Source organism: Camelina sativa, chromosome 9, assembly GCF_030686135.1.
Source record: "Camelina sativa cultivar CO46 ecotype springtype chromosome 9, ASM3068613v1".
Lineage (NCBI taxonomy): Eukaryota > Viridiplantae > Streptophyta > Magnoliopsida > Brassicales > Brassicaceae > Camelina > Camelina sativa.
In genome coordinates, this window is record NC_141888.1 from 11,497,061 (window position 1) to 11,515,485 (window position 18,425).

The window sequence follows — 18,425 nt, forward strand, 5'->3', positions numbered from 1 at the left end:
TTTTATACATATAAGTTCTTTATTTACAATTTGTATTATATATATTAAAATTATATTATTCGTAAATAGTTATTATAATATTCTTAAATATATATTCGAATAATTTTATTATAACGCAAGAATGACAATAAGTCTATTATATAGCTAGAGAATATGTATTTATTAAATTTGTAAAATATTTTAAATATTCTTTGATCGAATTTAGTTATAATATATTTACACGATTATTAAAGGATACTGTAAAGGTAATTTTGAAGAGTTTGATTATCACTTATATTTAAATTTCTATAATCATAATGATTCGAGACTGATTCTTTCATTATTATCATGATATAGTTACAAAATTGTTAATTAAATATTATTACCATTATCTTAAAGTAAACTATCCTCATATTTATATTCTTATCATCTAAAAGTGTTATATTAACAAAATTTAAATACAATAATTATTAAAATGATTCTGAAAAGGAAGATAAATTAAAATTTCAATATTATCCTATTAATTAAAAATGTAAAAATCATTAATTGCGTGCTCTATATATAGTGATACACATTGAAACATTGTGTAAACTTCAGCGATTCTTTTTAAAAACAAATTATTCATTATGGCCTCCAAACAAACCATTATTTCTCCCTATGTTAACATTAACGAGATCAATCCTGCTCTGGATCACTACAAGATCAGGGTTCGTGTGATAAGACTTTGGAAAGCATTCAAATCCCTGCAGATGGTTTTAGTCGATGATGAGGTTTGTTTCGGTTTTATAATTTCACTTCTGATATACTTAAAAACTTTGTTAACAAATACGTAAATAGTTTATAAAGCTTTTCTACACCTTAATCTTGATTTTTATTCAATATTAACGACTGCTTTAAATTTTAGGGAACAAGAATTCACGCGTCTATTGAGGATGCATTGGTGAAGAAATTTCATAACCAGATCAATATTGGTGACTCGAAAATAATCGATACTTTCAGTTTGGTCGATTATGACGGTGACTATAGGACAAGTGCTTTGGGATTTAAGATGGTGTTCTATAGAACCACCATAGTTAAACCATGTGATGATCTTCCAGCACGAGTTACAGTGGTGACCGATAAAGTTGTACAATATGGGGTGATCTTGCTAGAACTTTTGAAGCTTCTATAAAAGAACACAAAGACTCGGTTGTAGTGTGTGTGATTAGATTTGCATGTTTGAAAGAGTGGAAAGGTATTGTTAATGTTATTTAGTCCTTTAGTGTCCTGTGATTTAATTTGTTTAATTATCATCTTCTTAATAAATTTTAAAATTATTTCGCAGGCAATTACAGTGTATCAAATGCATTCAACACCCCATATATTCACTTAAATCCATCAATTCCCGCAGTCAAAAAATTCCGACAAATGTAATTAGTTTTCGAGATCAGTTATGCGCTATACATAACTAAACGTATTCTCATTTTTATCTTTCATTTTTTAAAGGATGCCAAACACTAGCGTTGTTTAGTTGGTTCACAATGAGGAGAATATACAGCCAAAGGTAACTTTGTATGAGGAGTTTTTCATGAAAAATGAAAAGATGACTATCGACGACATCCTATATTCATTAGAGGTATTGTTAATCTAAATACAGTGTTCAGAATAATGAAAATTACAAAATATTAATCATGATTGTGTATATTTAGGTTCGTACATGTGTGACAATTGGAACGATCTGTTCGGTTGGGACAGTGCCTAAGTGGTATTACATTGCATGCAAAGAATGTAGAAAGAAGATTCAACCATATCCACTAGAATCTGACAAGGGGAAAAAACGTCTATATAGTTGTGGTGTTTGCGATGACGATGTCAAAGAAGTTGATTACAAGTATGTGTTACTTAATATATTTATAATTTAATTCATGTGAATATGTTGATCATTTGATTTCTTTTATGTATTTTCAGGTATAAACTCATACTACACGTTTTGTATGGAAATTCTCCAAAGATTAAGCTGCTTTTTTTTTTTATGGTCTAGCCCAACTATTCGTAGGTAAAAAGGCTGATGAATTAGTTTCTCAAATTGCCGAGGTACGTTCTAACAGGATAAACATTGTACTTTTATCAGAATATAAATTTCAAAGAATCTATAGTAACACGCACTTTTCTTGCAAATTTGGAACAATGCTCAGGACGATCAAAACATTATGCCCGTTTGTCTTTATGCTCTAATCGGGAAGACAATGCTCTTTAAAATTTATGTCACAAATGCTAACTTGAAGAGTGACAAGGCTTCTTATGTTGTTGAAAAGTTTTGGGAAAAAGAAGATATGGTCAACCAGTTTGTCAAGGTAACATATTAAATTAATTGTGTATTCTAAAAGATTATTAGATTAATTTTTGTAATTCATTATATCCTTATTCTTTAAAAATTTTTGTAGGAAACTTACAGAAAGGCTAATGATAATTATCAAGAACTAGAATCAGATGAACAAATTCTAGAACTTACGTCGGAGGAATCAACATGTCTTTCGTCAAAGAGGGAGCTGTCTGGAATCAATGAAGAAGTCGTACAAGGTCATAGCATGACTACTAGGAAGAGGATCAAGATTGAAAAGCAATCTTAGTATTATGATTATGTTATGATTATTTTAAAAACAATATATGATTTGGAATTTTTTCAAAAAAATAAACTACAGGCCTTTTTTACGTTGATAAGTGTATGATTTTTTATTATTTATAAATTTTGAAATTATAGAAACTCTAAATTTTTGTGAGTCACTAATATAAACGAGACACTGTTGCTTCTGAATCATACCATTTAATAAATTAAAATATGATAATGAATATTAATCATGTTCCAATAAATATCATTTTGCATAGATACGACATAATCTAATAAAATCGGAAATTTGGTGATATTTTCTCATAGATTAAATTTTTTATTATGTGAATATATGTTTAGATAATTGAATAAATGCTAATCTTTCATTTTTGTGGTATTGATATTATTATGTGATATTGTTATCCGTTTGTTAAAATATTTAATAAAATTATAGTAGTTAGAAGATTATACCTACTGATCATAATATAATAAAAAATATTATAGAACGAAATAAAAAGGAAAAATATGATGTCATTTTATTATTATGTGAATTTATGTAAAGATAATTGAATAAATGCTAATTTGACATTTTTGATATATTGATATTATGTGATTTTTTGAGATATTGATATTATGTGATACTATTATCCGTTTGTGGAAATATTTACAGAAATTATAGTAATGCGAAGATTATACCTTCTGATAATCATATAAATAAAGAATATTATAGACCTAATCTTACATATTTCTAAAGAACGCAGAACGTTTCGACTGTATGCATACGATGAGACCTGCAAAATTACCAATACGGAGAAAGAAGGATCCGATTCATGTCGTGAATGCACAAGGTAAATAATATTCAGTTTCTGGTATATAAAAATAGGTTTTGATTTTAAATTAATGTTCAAACGTATGAACTTATTTTCAGAAGTGAACTCAAAACATGCAAGGGTGAAAAGAACGAAAATTCTTAAATCAAAAAAAGTTCCACGATGCAATGAAGGTCGTTTCTATCCATATGTTATAGTATATACTAAATATTTTTATTAAAACATATTTTTGTGTTCAAATATGTAGTTCCTACGATGTTGCCTCTGATGCATGAAGATTTTGCATGTTTTATTGTTTCTGACTCTGAGTCAACTAACGATAGTGATTCTGATAGCACAAATGATGAATCTAATACTGAGTATCGTACTACCCATAGTGTAACAAATGAATTCACACCCGTAACATCTGGATTACAAATAAATGGTATTTTAAAAAGCTAATCATAATTTTTGAAATAATTTAAAATATATATATCTAGGTTAATTAATTTTGTATTACTAATGTTATCAGGTTATTATGATGAAGGAGATCCTTCGTATTTATGTGAAAATTGTGGAGCATATTTATGGTTCGGAGAACGGTTAAACAAGCGAGTAAAGAAGGCGAAACCAATTTTTTCAATGTGCTGTAAAAAAGGGAGAGTCCAACTTCCCAAGCTGAAAACTCCACCGAATAGATTATCGGCGTTGTTATACAATCGCGATGATAGAAGTGACAACTTCCGTGAAAATATAAGAGCATACAATATGATGTTTTCCTTCACGTCATTAGGTGGGAAAATAAACCATTCTATTAATAATGGTAGAGGGCCGTATGTGTTCCAGATGTGTGGAGAAAACTATCACCGTATCGGAGATATTTTACCTGAACCTGGAGAAAAACTGACGTTCTTACAACTTTATATACATGACGTAGAGAATGAAGTACCTAACAGGATAAACGCATTTGGGTCAGTTTCATAGCTTATAAATATAAGATTATATTGATGTGTGTTGCTAATGTTTTGAAATTTTATTTGCCCTTGCAAGAACATCTGGATCTACCGAGAAAATAAGACAAACAACTGTAGAACTTCTAAAAAGGATACTTGATAATCATAATCCGCATGTACAGGCATTTAGGTCGGCTCGAGAAAGATTTGATTTAACAAATACCGTGACAAATTTGAGGTTAAGAATTCCTGCAGAAAGGACTGCTGATGCAAGAACTCATAATCTACCTACATGCAATGAGGTAGCTGGATTAATACCAGGTGATTTCAGTACTGGAGTATTTAAGCGCAACATTGTTATAGAAAGTCGTTCCGGCGGCCTCCAGAGAATTAGTGAACTCCATCCAGCTTACTTGCCACTTCAATATCTATTATTGTTTCCATATGGAGAGGATGGTTACAGGTTAGGTATTGACATTGGTTTTGTAGATACGGCTGGACGAAAAAGGAAAACAGTTTCGATGAGAGAATTTTATGCTTTCCGTATATTTGAGAGATATCAAGAATCTTCAGCGATTGTGATGTCCGGAAAATTATATCAGCAATTTTTGGTAGATGCGCTCACAACTATAGAATCCAACAGACTGAAATATATTTCCATTAACCAGAGCAAACTACGGACGGAAAGAATCGATAAGATAGTTGAAGCTGTTAATCAAGGAAACGAAGATCTTGCAGAACACGGTAAAAGGATCTACATTCCTTCATCGTTTACAGGTGGAAAACGTTATATGATGCAATATTATTTAGACGCGATGGCTACTTGCAAGTTCTATGGTTTCCCCAATATTTTCATAACAATTACTTGCAATCCCAGATGGCCTGAAGTTGTTCGATATCTAACAAGGCATAATCTTAAGCAAGAAGATAGACCAGATATTTGCTGCCGGATCTTTAAGATGAAGCTTGATAGACTAATGGAACAAGTGACTAAAGAAAAAACTTTTGGTGTTATAAACTCTGGTATGTTTCATATTATTAATCAATCGACTTTATATACGTTTTAGTATTAAAACCCAAATTTATTAACAATGGCTTTCTGGTGTGTGTGTGCAGCTATGTATACAATAGAATTCCAGAAGAGAGGACTGCCTCATGCACACATTATTTTATTCTTGCATCGAGACTATAAAATGCGTACACCAGAAGACATTGATAAATTCATAAGCGCTGAGATTCCTGACAAAGAACTGGACAAGTACTTATATGAAGTTGTCTCTGATGTTATGATTCATGGACCTTGTGGTATTCATAACAGAGGAAGTGTTTGCATGAGAAATGGTACGTGCACTAAATTTTTTCCAAAACCATTCATAGAAAATACTATCGTTGACGATGCTGGTTATCCAATATACAAACGGAGGAAAAACGGGAGATTCGTGCATAAAAAAGGTTTTGTTGTGATAACAGCTTTGTTATTCTGTATAACCGGGAACTGTCTATCCGTTATCGTGCTCATATTAATGTTGAGTGGTGTAATCAGTCACGTTCAGTGAAATATCTTTTCAAGTACATTACCAAAGGGCCAGATTATATTAGAGCTAACGTAGGAGAGGAAGACGATCATAATGAAATCAAGAAATACTATAACTGCAGGTATGCCTATTTATTTAACACATATGTCTAATTGAAAATATGTGTAAACCCTAATAATTTAATATTTATTAGTAGTATTATTCTTTATTAGATATGTCTCCGCATGTGAAGCAGCTTGGCCAATATTGGCTTTTCCGATTTGCTATCGTACTACTCCTGTTGAGATACTTCCGTTTCATCTTCCTGGACAGGAATTGGTAGTTTACAATGAAGATGATCCTATTGCAGATGTAATGAAGCGTTCAGCCAGAAGATCTAAACTGTTGGCCTGGATGGAATGCAATAAAAAACATCCGGAAGGTAGAAGTCTCACTTATGCTGAATTTCCAAATATGTTTGTGTGGATTAATAGTAAAAAAATCTGGCAACGAAGATCTGAAAGAAGAAAAAGTTTTGCAATAGGTAGAATTACATATGTACCACCTTCGATAGGCCCGGCGTACTACTTGAGAGTTTTACTTAATACAGTTCGAGGGGCCACAAGTTTTGATTTTTTAAAAACGGTAAAAGGTAAACTGTACAAAGAATTTAAAGATGCATGCTTTGCATTGGGATTATTGGATGACGACAAAGAATATATTCTAGCTATAAAAGAGGCAAGTGTGTGGTGTTTTGGGCCGTTTCTAAGGAAGTTGTTTGTCATACTATTGCTTTCGAAAAGTCTTTCAGTGCCTCTCGATCTCTGGCTCGCTACAAAAGACATATTGTGCGAAGATATTTTGTATTTGCAAAGGAACCGTACGAACAACCACAATAAGTATTTAGTTTTAAAAAAATAAATAAATATAATAATATTTCTAAAATTTACTGATCTACACTAACGTATGCAATTATTATTCTGATCATAAATATGTCAACTAAAAAAAAATTATCCCTAATGCAGGTCTAATGTTAAGTCAGGAACAGATAACAAACTTATGCTTATCTGAGATTGAAATAATTATGCGGTCCAACGGAAGCTCTCTGACAACTATTGTGAATATGCCTAAACAGATCAATCTGTGATTGATAATAATGACAATAGGCTTCTAATAGATGAGAGAAACTACAGTCGTGATGAACAAAGAGAGAATTTAGACAAGTGGTTACGTATGTCGACCGATGAGCAACGAAGTGTCTACCTAGAAATTATTGAAGCTGTGAATTGTAACAAGGGAGGTATGTTTTTTGTTCATGGATTTGGTGGTACCGGAAAAACATTCTTGTGAAGTATTCTTGGCGCTGATATTCGATCTAGGGATGATATTGTTCTTAATGTTGCATCGAGTGGTATAGCTGCTTTACTTATGGAAGGTGGTAGGACATCTCATTCTAGATTTGGTATACCCATCCATGTGGATGAATTTACAATATGTTCGATAGATGGTAAATCACATGTTGCCGAGTTGATTAGAGAAGCAAAGCTCATTACATGGCATGAGGCTCCAATGATGAACAAATTTTGTTTCGAAACCTTTGGATAGGAGTATGCGAGATATTATGAAGTGTGATCGGATTTTTGGAGGTAAAGTTTTTGTTTTAGGGGGTGATTTTAGACAAATTTTACCGGTTGTGCCAGAGGCTGGGAGAGTTGGAACAGTTTTAGCCTCTATAAACTCATCATTGCTTTGGGATAGTTGTAAAGTACTTCGGCTTACACAAAACATGAGGCTTCGCAAGGCGAAAAATAGTCAGGATGCAGATGCTCTCTCTACGTTTTCCAAATGGCTACTCGATATTGGGGATGGCAAGATCAACGAGCCTAACAATGGTGAGGTAGAAATAGAAATACCCGAGGATTTATTGATTGTTGCATGTGATAGTCCTATAGAAGCAATTGTTAAACAGATATACGGTCCATCATTTGCAACAAGGACCGATGCAAAATTCTTTTACGAAAGCGCTATTCTTAGTCCAAGAAATGATGATGTCGATAAAATAAATCAATATATGCTCTCTCAACTTCTAGGTAAATTAAGAGTGCAACTTTTTTAAAAATATTTTTTTTGCAAACAAAATTCAATATAAACACTTACTTATTTGAATTTTATTATATCCAGTGGAAGAAAGACAGTATTTGAGTTCAGACAGCATCGAGTCTTCCGATACAAGTGCATACGACGATATGATCTACACTCAAGAATTCTTAAACAGCATTCACGTTTCTGGATTACCTAACCATGTTCTGACGCTAAAAAAGGGAGCACCTATCATGTTGCTTAGGAATATTGATCCTAAGGGAGGTTTATGCAATGGTACGAGATTGATTGTTACACAAATGGCGAATCATGTTATTGAAACAAGGATTGTAACAGGTAAAAGAAACGTCAACAAAAAAGTTCTTATCCTTAGGATGTTTGTGTCGCCACCGGATGCAAAGTTTCCCTTTCGTATGAGGCGTCGTCAGTTTCCCGTTGCTCTTGCATTTGCGATCACTAGAAACAAAAGCCAAGGACAGACGTTGGAACTTGTTGGATTGTATCTACCCAAGCCCGTATTTACACATGGACAACTATACGTTGCATTTTCCAGAGTAACAAGCAGAAAAGGATTGAAGATTTTGATTAAAGATGAAGAAGGGAAATGTGAGAACAAAACCCTTAATGTGGTTTTTAAAGAAGTCTTTGAAAATATATGATTTTCTTTTAAGCATCTAATATCTACTATAACGTTCCATTCCATAATATTGTCATCTGATTCTCAGTTTTTTCCCCTTAATGATATTACCTTTTAAAATATCGATATACAAGTGTTAAGTTTTTAAAAATCAGTACGTAAAAACATCTTAATATCCAAGTGTTAAGTTTTGAAAATTGAGTACGTATAAACATCTTAAACACGTTAACATAAATTATATTTTCTACATACAAATCTGATAAACCTTATTTAAAACTGTGTTTATTTATAAAATATTATAATTAAAAATAATCAGACTAAAGTGAGAAACTAAAAAGATTGAGACGCAACGGTTAGTCGTGACTCTTTGTATTCTTACAAATCAAAAATCTCCTTTTTGTTTTCGATAACATAGAAGAATCAAGCAAAACCTAATTTCAGAAAATCATGAAATTCGATTGTATTGCTGATCTAGTTCGCGAAAGAACTAATTGGTGTATCAACGTCAAGGTATTACACTCTTGGACAGTCAGAAAGTTCTTCAAACAACGAGTTCTGCTCCTTGTGGATCAAAAGGTTAGAGTCATTATCTGAATGATTTTTACTTTAATTTGGAGTTCTAACAGTTGTTGTATATAAGACTTCTTACAAAAATTTTGTTAAACTGTGAAGGGTGACACAATTGAAGATCCTTATTTGAACGATACACTCGCTAACCTCCCGAAATATATATACGATGGTGAGTGGTACAATATTAGAGATTTCAAAGTGATCTATCCAACCCTGGAGGAAAGGAATACTCATCACCCCTATCAGATTAAATTTATGGGTCAAACCACAATGACGCTGCTCGAATCATTGAGTCCTAAGAATTACTTTAGGTTCGAGGATTTGGATGACATAAAACATGGAAGAATAGATCATCCCATAACTTTCGGTAAGTATTTCTTAAATTGATTATATTAGTTTGAAACAATCCGTCTATATAGTTAATTGGTATCTTTGTGTTTGAAAAGTAGATTCTTAATTTTAGGATTTATGAAACTTTTTGTATTGGTTCTTCACATAAAAAAGGAATAATAACACTTTACCAATAATAGATTAGCAACACTTTGAAAACCTATATTCTCTATTTTCCCAAATTAGATGTTTGTGCGTGTATAATGGATGTGGAAGATAGAAGAAGGCCTGGGAGTATCATTGATATTAATGAAGTTGTTCTCACATTGTTGAATGGCAGGTACAAGATATTTACTTTGCCTTTATGATTGTTACAATTCAAAGTAGTTTCTGTCAACATTTTAATTGAGTTGATAAACATGTAGGTGTGAGACTGTGAAGTGTCGTCTCAAAGACAACTACGCTACTGAATTCAGGACCATCTGCCAATCAAGCGGGTGCCATCTCATATACAAATCCGAACATGTATTCTGTGTAATGCGGTTTATGAGGGTTGGAGAATATGAAGGTATGTAACATAAGTTTTAATTATCATAAGGTAATCAATAAAATTACCTAAAATTCTAAATGTCCATAGGTTCACCATGTCTTGAAAATACCTTGAACTCTTCGAAGATCTTCATAAAACCAGAGTACGAAAGACTGGAACATCATCAGGCTATGTAAGATGTAATTATTTTTATGAAATTAAGTTCTGTATGATGTTAAAGTCAAATTTCTTAAAACAATTTGTATATTTGCAGGACTGAATTTGCTGGGCGTTATTATATAAAACATGTGATGAACCAACAAGGTTAAAGCTCAGCAACTCAAATGTAAAGAATGGGATGTTGGCTGTCTCTTTTCTTCTATTTGAAGGACTCTATATTTTAGTTTTTATATTAACCGCTACTCAAATCCAACTTTCCGTTACTCTAAACTTTATTTTGTAATTTAGATAATACATTCTAATATCGAACTTTTGAAAATTGCTTACGCTCTTACAAAATTTTGGTATTACTTATTGAATCAGTGATATAAGTCTTTTACTATATATGCAAATACAAAAATGTATTTATAATCCAATAAAACATTATAAACTTTAAGAAAATTAGTTCAGAAAAATAACATATTATAAAGTAACAAAACAATTATTATTAAAATCTTAATACTGCTCTTTAAGCGCGGGTACCTCCCTAGTTAATCAAACTAAAATCTAATAATTCATAACACCACAAGTCAGCCCACAATCACATGCTCCCGGTTTAATACCAATTCCTAAACCAGCCACATTAATCAACTCACAAATCAATTCACATGACCACGTATTACTTTCCGGTCCGATAATCCCAAATCGCACAACACCATAATCCCAACTTCTTCACGATAACCACTAAGCACCACAATCCATTTTATAATTCAGTTTAATAAACAACTCCAATAAACCTCATGTTCCCACTTCCCACAAAGACAAGCTTGGTTTAATCAATCGCCTTCATAGCTAAACAACACATCGACAATAGTGAACTTCACCGTTTACCTTTCTTAGCGTTTACACTCGGACGGATCTGCTCCACTATTCAAGTAACGTAGAAGGCTCGGTAACATAAGATGTGAAGTGGCTCAAGTTCACGGTGGCTTTCAGTCCTCATGGATGAACAATGAAACAGCAACAACAACAAATAATAAGATAAAGCTAGAAACTTTCCGCGCAAGTTACAAAGCAATCTAGGGTTTCCTTACCCATAACGGCCTCGACGATGACTACAGCTGCTCCGAGGACAGCGGCTGACATCCCCGATGAAACATGGTGCTTGAATGACCAATGGTGATGATTGACAGTGACAAGCGAGAACGACGAGTCCGCACGCTTCTCCTCCACGAGGCTCATTACAACAACAGCGAGGACCACGGTTTGATACCTTAGCAACGGCGACTGCAACACAATCTTATCATCTTATCAACTTAGGGTTTTGGTTTGCGTTTCTATTTTACGGCTGAAGAAGTGAATACATCCACGATTACACAAACGACATGGCCTTTGTCGTTTAACAACATGGACACTTTAATGGGCTTGAAAAGAAACAAATTGGCCCCATTCCCAATGATAAAATCGGGATGTTACAATTCTTCCCCACTTAGAATAAATTTGTTCTCGAATTTATGAAATCAGTTTCTCCCCCATTTAGTTTCCGTCCACATTAGAGTATCTTTCTCCCCCCATTTAGTTTCCGTCCACATTAGAGTATCTTTCTTCGAGATGCTCTGTTCAACAACAAATCACAACTTTCCACTTGGTTTGATACAATACCCTAGTTTTTTTTACACTAGAAACAATTTCTCCATGCTCCTCATTCTCAACTTTTGATTAGGTGAAAATCTAACTCTTCCATTACTTTGATTTAGTTCACCGCAACATGGGGTGTCAAATGTCATAGTTACTTTCAACTTTCTATCGCTTAGTCATTATACAAACATCTTTCAAATAGTTCTCCAACTTGAATAAAATACTCCAATTTCCAACAAAAGGTGTTTCTATATCTTGACTTGTGAAAATAACCAGTGCACCAACATACGACCTACGACCTGGTCTAACAGTGTTCCGAAGTGAACACATCCACCATGACCATTACGGTTTTGTGCAACACGGAGCTAAATGATCCATCAAGCTTCCGTTGCGCTCACCTTGTAAAGTTGACATCCCTTTGAAAGTTTCCAAATGTTAAATTTAGTATAGTGTTTTCCTAACACTCTCTTATGGTTTTGGTTCTCTTTCGGTTTCACACATCCATGCATTTTTTTTTCCGTGTCAAAGTAGTACTTTCCATATAATCCTCATTCACCACATATTGACCATTCTACATTACTCAAACACCAAATAAAAATAATGTTGCCTCCTCATAGTTCTTAGTGATCTCCATTTCGCTATCCTTAGTGGATTTCTATACCACCTATCAAACTTCATACGTTGTAGACTTAGCGTTTTTCTCTTCTTCAAATCATTTTTTTTAGAATAACAATCATTTCCTAAAACTCTCTCCAAACCCCCAATATTATAATCAACCACTTTTTATTTTTTTCCCAACATTTTTCGTCTATAACTCATCCTGCTCTACAACTACCCAAGTTGCCTCCTTACTGCTAGTCGTCCGCAACAACCTACCAACAATCTCCATTTTCACCATACCCTTTCTATTCGGGTTAAGAAAACTTCAAATTATAAACAGCCTATCTCCACTGTCACGACACATTTTTTTTTTAATCATATGTAACGCTTACATACAATACTCTGTAGAAGTCCATAATCTACATTAATGTGTGGTGTCCTCCCACACTGCTCTTTTCCACTTCCCCCGGTGCAATTCCTTTTTGTGCCCTCCAAGCAATAGAATAACCTCGACTAGTGATCTTTATACAATATCTCATCTTTTAACTTTGTTGTCCACCTCAAAAATATCCTTCCACAATATAACACCAATATTTTGTCAAATGTCCATTTGACTTTTATAAGCTAGTATCCCACACCTTCGTCCACTCGAACAACACGTCCTTCCATGTGAGTCGAGTAATTGGTTTAGCCATACTAGCATATCATCTACCAAACTTCCTTTTGTGATCTACTACTCTAAGAAGAATACCGAAAACTACCGACCTTAATAGCATCGTCAACGTTAACTTCTCCAAGTCAACTTACATTCCAACTTATAGAAACAATTCCCACACTCTTTCGTCCATTCCGGCTCCAATTAGTTGAGTAGTTTGTTTAACCTTACTGCATGTCGCACAAGTATACATTCTTGCCAACACCATATCGACTTAAATGGTGTTATCATCCATATGAGATTCCTTCCCATTTATTTCCCCTTTTTTTTTTCCTCTTCAGTTTATAGGGCTCCTTCCCACGTCACTCTAATGTCACCACACATATCTTAGGGTGTTCCGTCCCTCTTAAAAAAACTTTACTATACTTTCCTGACTATCCTGTCGAACTGATCTTCACTTGAAACTTCTTACCAACTCCTTTAAGCTTACAGACAAGGGCCTCAACTTTTATTTACAAAAACAAGAAGATGCAATCAAGATTCCCTAAAATAATAGATCCACACGCAATAGATAATTCACTCAAAGAAATAATGCAACACTCAATTTCAATCAAAGCAAACAAAGCACACAAATATAAAGCACGGTTCAAGTCTTCGTCTTCTTCATCACCAACCTTCCCCACTAGAGGAATTAGCCCTAGTACTCTCGCACGGTATTGACTCCTCACCCTTCCTCTAAAAAAAACATTCAACTGCGGTTCAGGTTCTTACACTGCTTTTGAGGATTGGTTTCCACTCGCCACAAAATCAAGCTTAAGATTACAATCCTACTAACTTTCACAAATTGAAAGTCAAGAACAAGTTTGATGTTGGTGAATTCAAAATCTTTATACAAGACAAAACACGTCTCCAGAAACTTTCTTTGAAAACATTTTAAAAAAAAAAAAAAAAAAAATCATTTTTGAAATCTTGACCCTCCGGGTCAGCACCGGAGTGGCCTTAACCTGGCTCTGATACCAACTGTAACATCCGTACCGTCACAAAAGACGGAACAACATGTAATCCATCGAGTCTGGCCAAAAACGTTTCTTTCTTTAAAATTCACCAACGAACAAACTTCAAACTCCAACTCTTGAAACTTACTAACCTGGGGGAAAAGGGAAAGAAAGGGGGTGAGTAAAACAAGTTTACTCAATGAGGAGATCAAACTCTGCCCACTGGACATACAATAATAATGTTCCAAATATAATCAACAACTATTACTTAGCATAGATTCAGAATGTTTAACAATCAAATAAAACAAGCAACCATCTTATTTCTCCTCAATAACTTTCATCTTATTTTATGCACTTTTGTGGCAATTACCACATTCAAATATTTATGTTTCTTTACATTACTTAATAACTTTCATCTTATCTTATGCACTTTTGTGGCCATTATCACTTTTTCTGGCTCACAAACCCCATTCCTGGAAGACCACGGCCCATAGCTCGATTCTTCCCGTACTGCTCGTCAGCAGTTTATGACCTGCAATGAACCCATCGGTCCATTACAGTCCAACATCCTCAAGTATCTTTTCTTTTCTCATTCTCATTCTCATGTATGTTCATGATTATATTTATAATATAATATATAAGTTAATTCATAACATCATATCATGTAGCTAATGTGCTTCACATATATCATGTTACTAACAACCTATTGTTGTAAACTAGAGTGTTTACGGAATGAAATCTCTTGTTCTTATTACTCATAAGGTGTCCGAGGTTACATAAATATAGTAGACACAAAGACTAAGTTAAACCGACATAAGGTAAAGACATGGCCGATGGGCCTTGGTACAATGGACCGTAAAGTATAGGACTCATAGGGGGCCGGTTATAGAAGTCCATTCCAGTGTTTTACAACACTCTCCCTTGGATGATATAACCGTGCCTATGCTGGAAGGGATCTATACAATGTGCTTGGGGATGCTGCCTCATTAAAACCTTGGTGAAGGAAAAAGAGTACAGCACACATTGTTCCCCCTGTTCCAAGCATCACTCTAAGTCCTTAAGCCTCCGCATTCCGATCTGATACGTGAGCTTCTTGAATGTAGTAGTTGGTAGTGATTTGGTGAAGAGATCGGCTGAGTTGTCGCAGGGTTGAACTTGTACCACTTGAACTTCTCCGGCTTTTTGTAGTTCATGTGTGAAGAAGAACTTTGGTAAGATGTGCTTTGTCCGATCTCCCTTGATGTAACCTTCCTTCAGCTGTGCGATGCATCCAAATTGTCTTCATAGATTACGGTTGCTTCCTTATTGTCATCCATGCCACTATCAATCCGAATATGTTAAGTCATGGACCTCAACCAAACACACTCACGGCTGGCTTCATGAATTGCTAGGATATCCGCATGATTTGATGATGTGGCCACAAGAGTTTGCTTCATAGAACGCCATGAGATCGCAGTACCACCGTGTGTAAACACATAACCTGTTTGTGACTTACCATTGTGTGGATCGGATAGATAACCTGCATCAGCAAAACCAACTAAACCTTCTTTGTTATAGTTAGTATAAAATAAACCAAAGTATGTCGTTCCTTGTAGGTAACGCATAACATGTTTAATACCATTCCAGTGCCTTATAGCCGGACAAGAACTATATCTTGCTAGGAGGTTCACGGCAAAACATATGTCTGGTCTAGTGTGGCTAGCCAAGAACATTAACGCTCCTATAGCACTGAGGTAAGGCACTTCAGGACCAAGAACTTCCTTATTGTCCTTCTTTGGAGCAAATGGATCTTTATTCACTTCAATACTTCTCACAGCCATTGGGCTAGTCAATGAGTGAGCTTGGTCCATATTAAGCCTCTTGAGTACCTTTTCTGTATATTCCCTTTGATGCACAAGGATCCCATTGTTTCTGTACTCAAGCTTCAATCCCAAACAAAATTTTGTCTTGCCTATGTCTTTCATTTTAAACTCTTTCTTAAGATATTCTACTGTTTGGGCAATTTCAACAGAGGTTCCAAGGATGTTTCAATCATCCACATAAACTGCTATTATCACAAATCCTTTGTTTGCAAACTTCTTTATGAATATACATGGACTGATTGGGTCATTCTTATAGCCCTCTCTAGCTAAATACTCACTTAATCGGTTATACCACATTTGACCACTCTGTTTTAGTCCATAAAGCGATTTGTCCAGCCTTATGCTGTACTTTTCTCGAGAACCACTCTTATCTTTGAGCTCTATACCCTATGGTAATCTCATATAAATTTCATTATCCAGTGGACCATAGAAGTATGCAGTTACAACATCCATTAACCGCAAATCCAGTTTTTCTCTTATAGCCAGACTTATTAGATATCTAAAAGTCGTTGCATCCATCACAGGGGAGAATGTCTCCTCATAATCTATTCCTGGTCTTTGAGAGAATCCTTGTGCTACAAGCCGTGCTTTATATCTCACAATTTCATTATTCTCATTTCTCTTCCTTACAAAGACCCACTTATGTCCAACTGGTTTAATTTCAGGTGTTGTCCTTATGATCAGACCAAACACACTTCTCTTCTTCAAAGAGTTTAACAATAGCTTCTTTCCATTTTAGCCAATCTTTGCTTTGAGTGCACTCTAATATAGATGTGGGTTCATGATCCTCATTTATCTCAAGTGCTACCTTGTATGAAAATATTTCATCTATGTCGACATCTTTACGATTCCATTGAATTCAAGACATGATATAGTTTATTGAGATCTCATTATTATCAATACCTTCAGGACCTTGAGGTTCAGCGTCCCAAACCGCACTTGGTTCCTTAGGCTTTTCCGCGGCTATGTCTGTATTTTCTGTAATTCCCTTAACCTCGGTCAGTTTTGCACCTTTAGACTTCCGAGGGTTCTTATCTTTGGAACCTAATGGTCTACCTCGTTTCAATCGTGTCTTAGACTCTGTAGCAACTTGATTATTGTGTTCCTTCTGATCATCAATACGTACTGGTGCATTAAAAGCTGGTATGTACGATTTTGTTACTCTCTTTGGGTCAACAAAGGAATCTGGCAATTGATTAGCTAGCTTCTGTAAATGAATAATCTTTTGAACCTCTGCATCACATGCTAGAGTTTGAGGATCTTGCCAATTTAGGGATGTTTGATTTCATGTTAATTCCTTAACCAGCTTGCTAATCTCACCACCTAACAAAGGGAATTCGGACTCAACAAAGTTATAGTCCGCGTATCTGGCCTTAAATAAATCTCTTGTTAATGGCTCAAGATACTTTATAATGGTGGGAGACTCATATCCAACATATATTCCCATCCTCCTTTGAGGTCCCATCTTAGTTCTCTGTGGTGGAGCAATAGGTACATAAAAGGCACAACCAAATATTTTGAGATGGGATATGTCTGGCTCTTGACCCGATAATAGTTGGGATGGTGAATATTTGTGTTCACTAGATGGCCTGATGCGTATAATTTCTGCTGCATGTAAGACTGCGTGTCCCCAAGCCGACACAGGGAGCTTCGACCTCATTAGCAATGGCCGAGCTATCAATTGTATTCGTTTAATGAAAGATTCAGCTAATCCGTTTTGTGTATGGACATGTGACACAGGATGTTCCACACTCACCCCCATGGACATACAGTAATCATTAAACGCTTGGGATGTGAATTCACCAGCATTATCTAGACGTATAGTCTTAAGTGAGAAATCTGGAAAATGTGCTCTCAGCCTTATAATTTGAGCCAACATCCTAGCAAATGCTAGGTTCCTTGTGGATAACAAGCAAACGTGTGACCATCTGGTTGATGCATCGATCATAACCATAAAATATCTAAATGTCCCACAAGATGGGTGTATTGTTCTACATATATCACCTTGTATCCTTTTCAGAAAGTTTAAAGTCTCTTTAGTGACTTTTACTGGTGATGGCCTTATGATAAGTTTCCCTTGTGCACATGCTACACAAGTGAGATGTTTAGGGATAACTTTTCTCTCTTTAAGATTGTGCCCATTCGAATTCTTAATCAATTTACGCATCATGTTTGAACCCGGGTGGCCTAGCCGGTCATGCCATAGAGTGAACTGTTCATTGAACATTTTGTGCTTTGCCAAGTTAGCTTCTATCATGTTAATCTTAGCATGGTATAAACCAGTGGCTAGTGCACGTATAGTCTCTAGGACCTTCTTATGTCCTTTCACAATTTCTGTAATGTATAGGAATTCTTTATTTCATTCACCCTTGGTTTCAATATGATAACCATTCAATCTAATATCTTTAAAGCTCAATAAGCTTCTCTTAGAGCTGGGTGAGTACAAGGCATCACTTAATTCAATATGTGTGCCATTAGGCAATAATATGTGAGCCTGGCCGTAGCCTT

At 34.8% G+C, this 18,425-nt stretch overlaps 2 protein-coding genes and 1 long non-coding RNA gene across 3 annotated transcripts; all 3 read left to right on the top strand.

Moving 5' to 3' along the window:
- The first annotated feature begins 600 nt into the window (after nucleotides 1-600).
- LOC147938087 (uncharacterized) lies at nucleotides 601-2,670 on the top strand. The gene is made up of 8 exons (XR_015565335.1): nucleotides 601-749; nucleotides 884-1,213; nucleotides 1,304-1,388; nucleotides 1,465-1,594; nucleotides 1,668-1,849; nucleotides 1,927-2,052; nucleotides 2,154-2,312; nucleotides 2,403-2,670. It is a non-coding gene; the product is annotated as an uncharacterized LOC147938087 (long non-coding RNA).
- A 680-nt stretch (nucleotides 2,671-3,350) lies between these two features.
- On the top strand, nucleotides 3,351-8,601 carry LOC147938088 (uncharacterized). Its single transcript, XM_087465460.1, has 10 exons — nucleotides 3,351-3,414; nucleotides 3,644-3,820; nucleotides 3,908-4,346; nucleotides 4,426-5,351; nucleotides 5,445-5,669; nucleotides 5,882-5,984; nucleotides 6,076-6,284; nucleotides 6,978-7,142; nucleotides 7,507-7,932; nucleotides 8,024-8,601. Exons 1-10 carry the CDS (start codon nucleotides 3,351-3,353, stop codon nucleotides 8,599-8,601), a joined length of 3,312 nt encoding a protein of 1,103 aa, XP_087321586.1.
- A 425-nt stretch (nucleotides 8,602-9,026) lies between these two features.
- LOC147938089 (uncharacterized) lies at nucleotides 9,027-10,337 on the top strand. Its single transcript, XM_087465461.1, has 6 exons — nucleotides 9,027-9,155; nucleotides 9,252-9,516; nucleotides 9,726-9,819; nucleotides 9,905-10,047; nucleotides 10,117-10,201; nucleotides 10,283-10,337. The coding sequence occupies exons 1-6, from the start codon at nucleotides 9,027-9,029 to the stop codon at nucleotides 10,335-10,337; spliced, it is 771 nt and encodes a 256-aa protein (XP_087321587.1).
- The last annotated feature ends 8,088 nt before the right edge of the window (nucleotides 10,338-18,425 follow it).

Bases quoted from the DNA above. Each gene is read 5' to 3' on its own strand.
- LOC147938088 (XM_087465460.1), top strand. From the start codon at position 3,351: ATGAGACCTGCAAAATTACCAATACGGAGAAAGAAGGATCCGATTCAT. The intron at 5,352-5,444 runs GTATGTTTCATA...GTGTGTGTGCAG, and splicing joins TTTTGGTGTTATAAACTCTG to CTATGTATACAATAGAATTC. The intron at 7,933-8,023 runs GTAAATTAAGAG...TATTATATCCAG, and splicing joins TATGCTCTCTCAACTTCTAG to TGGAAGAAAGACAGTATTTG.
- LOC147938089 (XM_087465461.1), top strand. From the start codon at position 9,027: ATGAAATTCGATTGTATTGCTGATCTAGTTCGCGAAAGAACTAATTGG. The intron at 9,156-9,251 runs GTTAGAGTCATT...TAAACTGTGAAG, and splicing joins TGCTCCTTGTGGATCAAAAG to GGTGACACAATTGAAGATCC. The intron at 10,048-10,116 runs GTATGTAACATA...AAATGTCCATAG, and splicing joins GAGGGTTGGAGAATATGAAG to GTTCACCATGTCTTGAAAAT.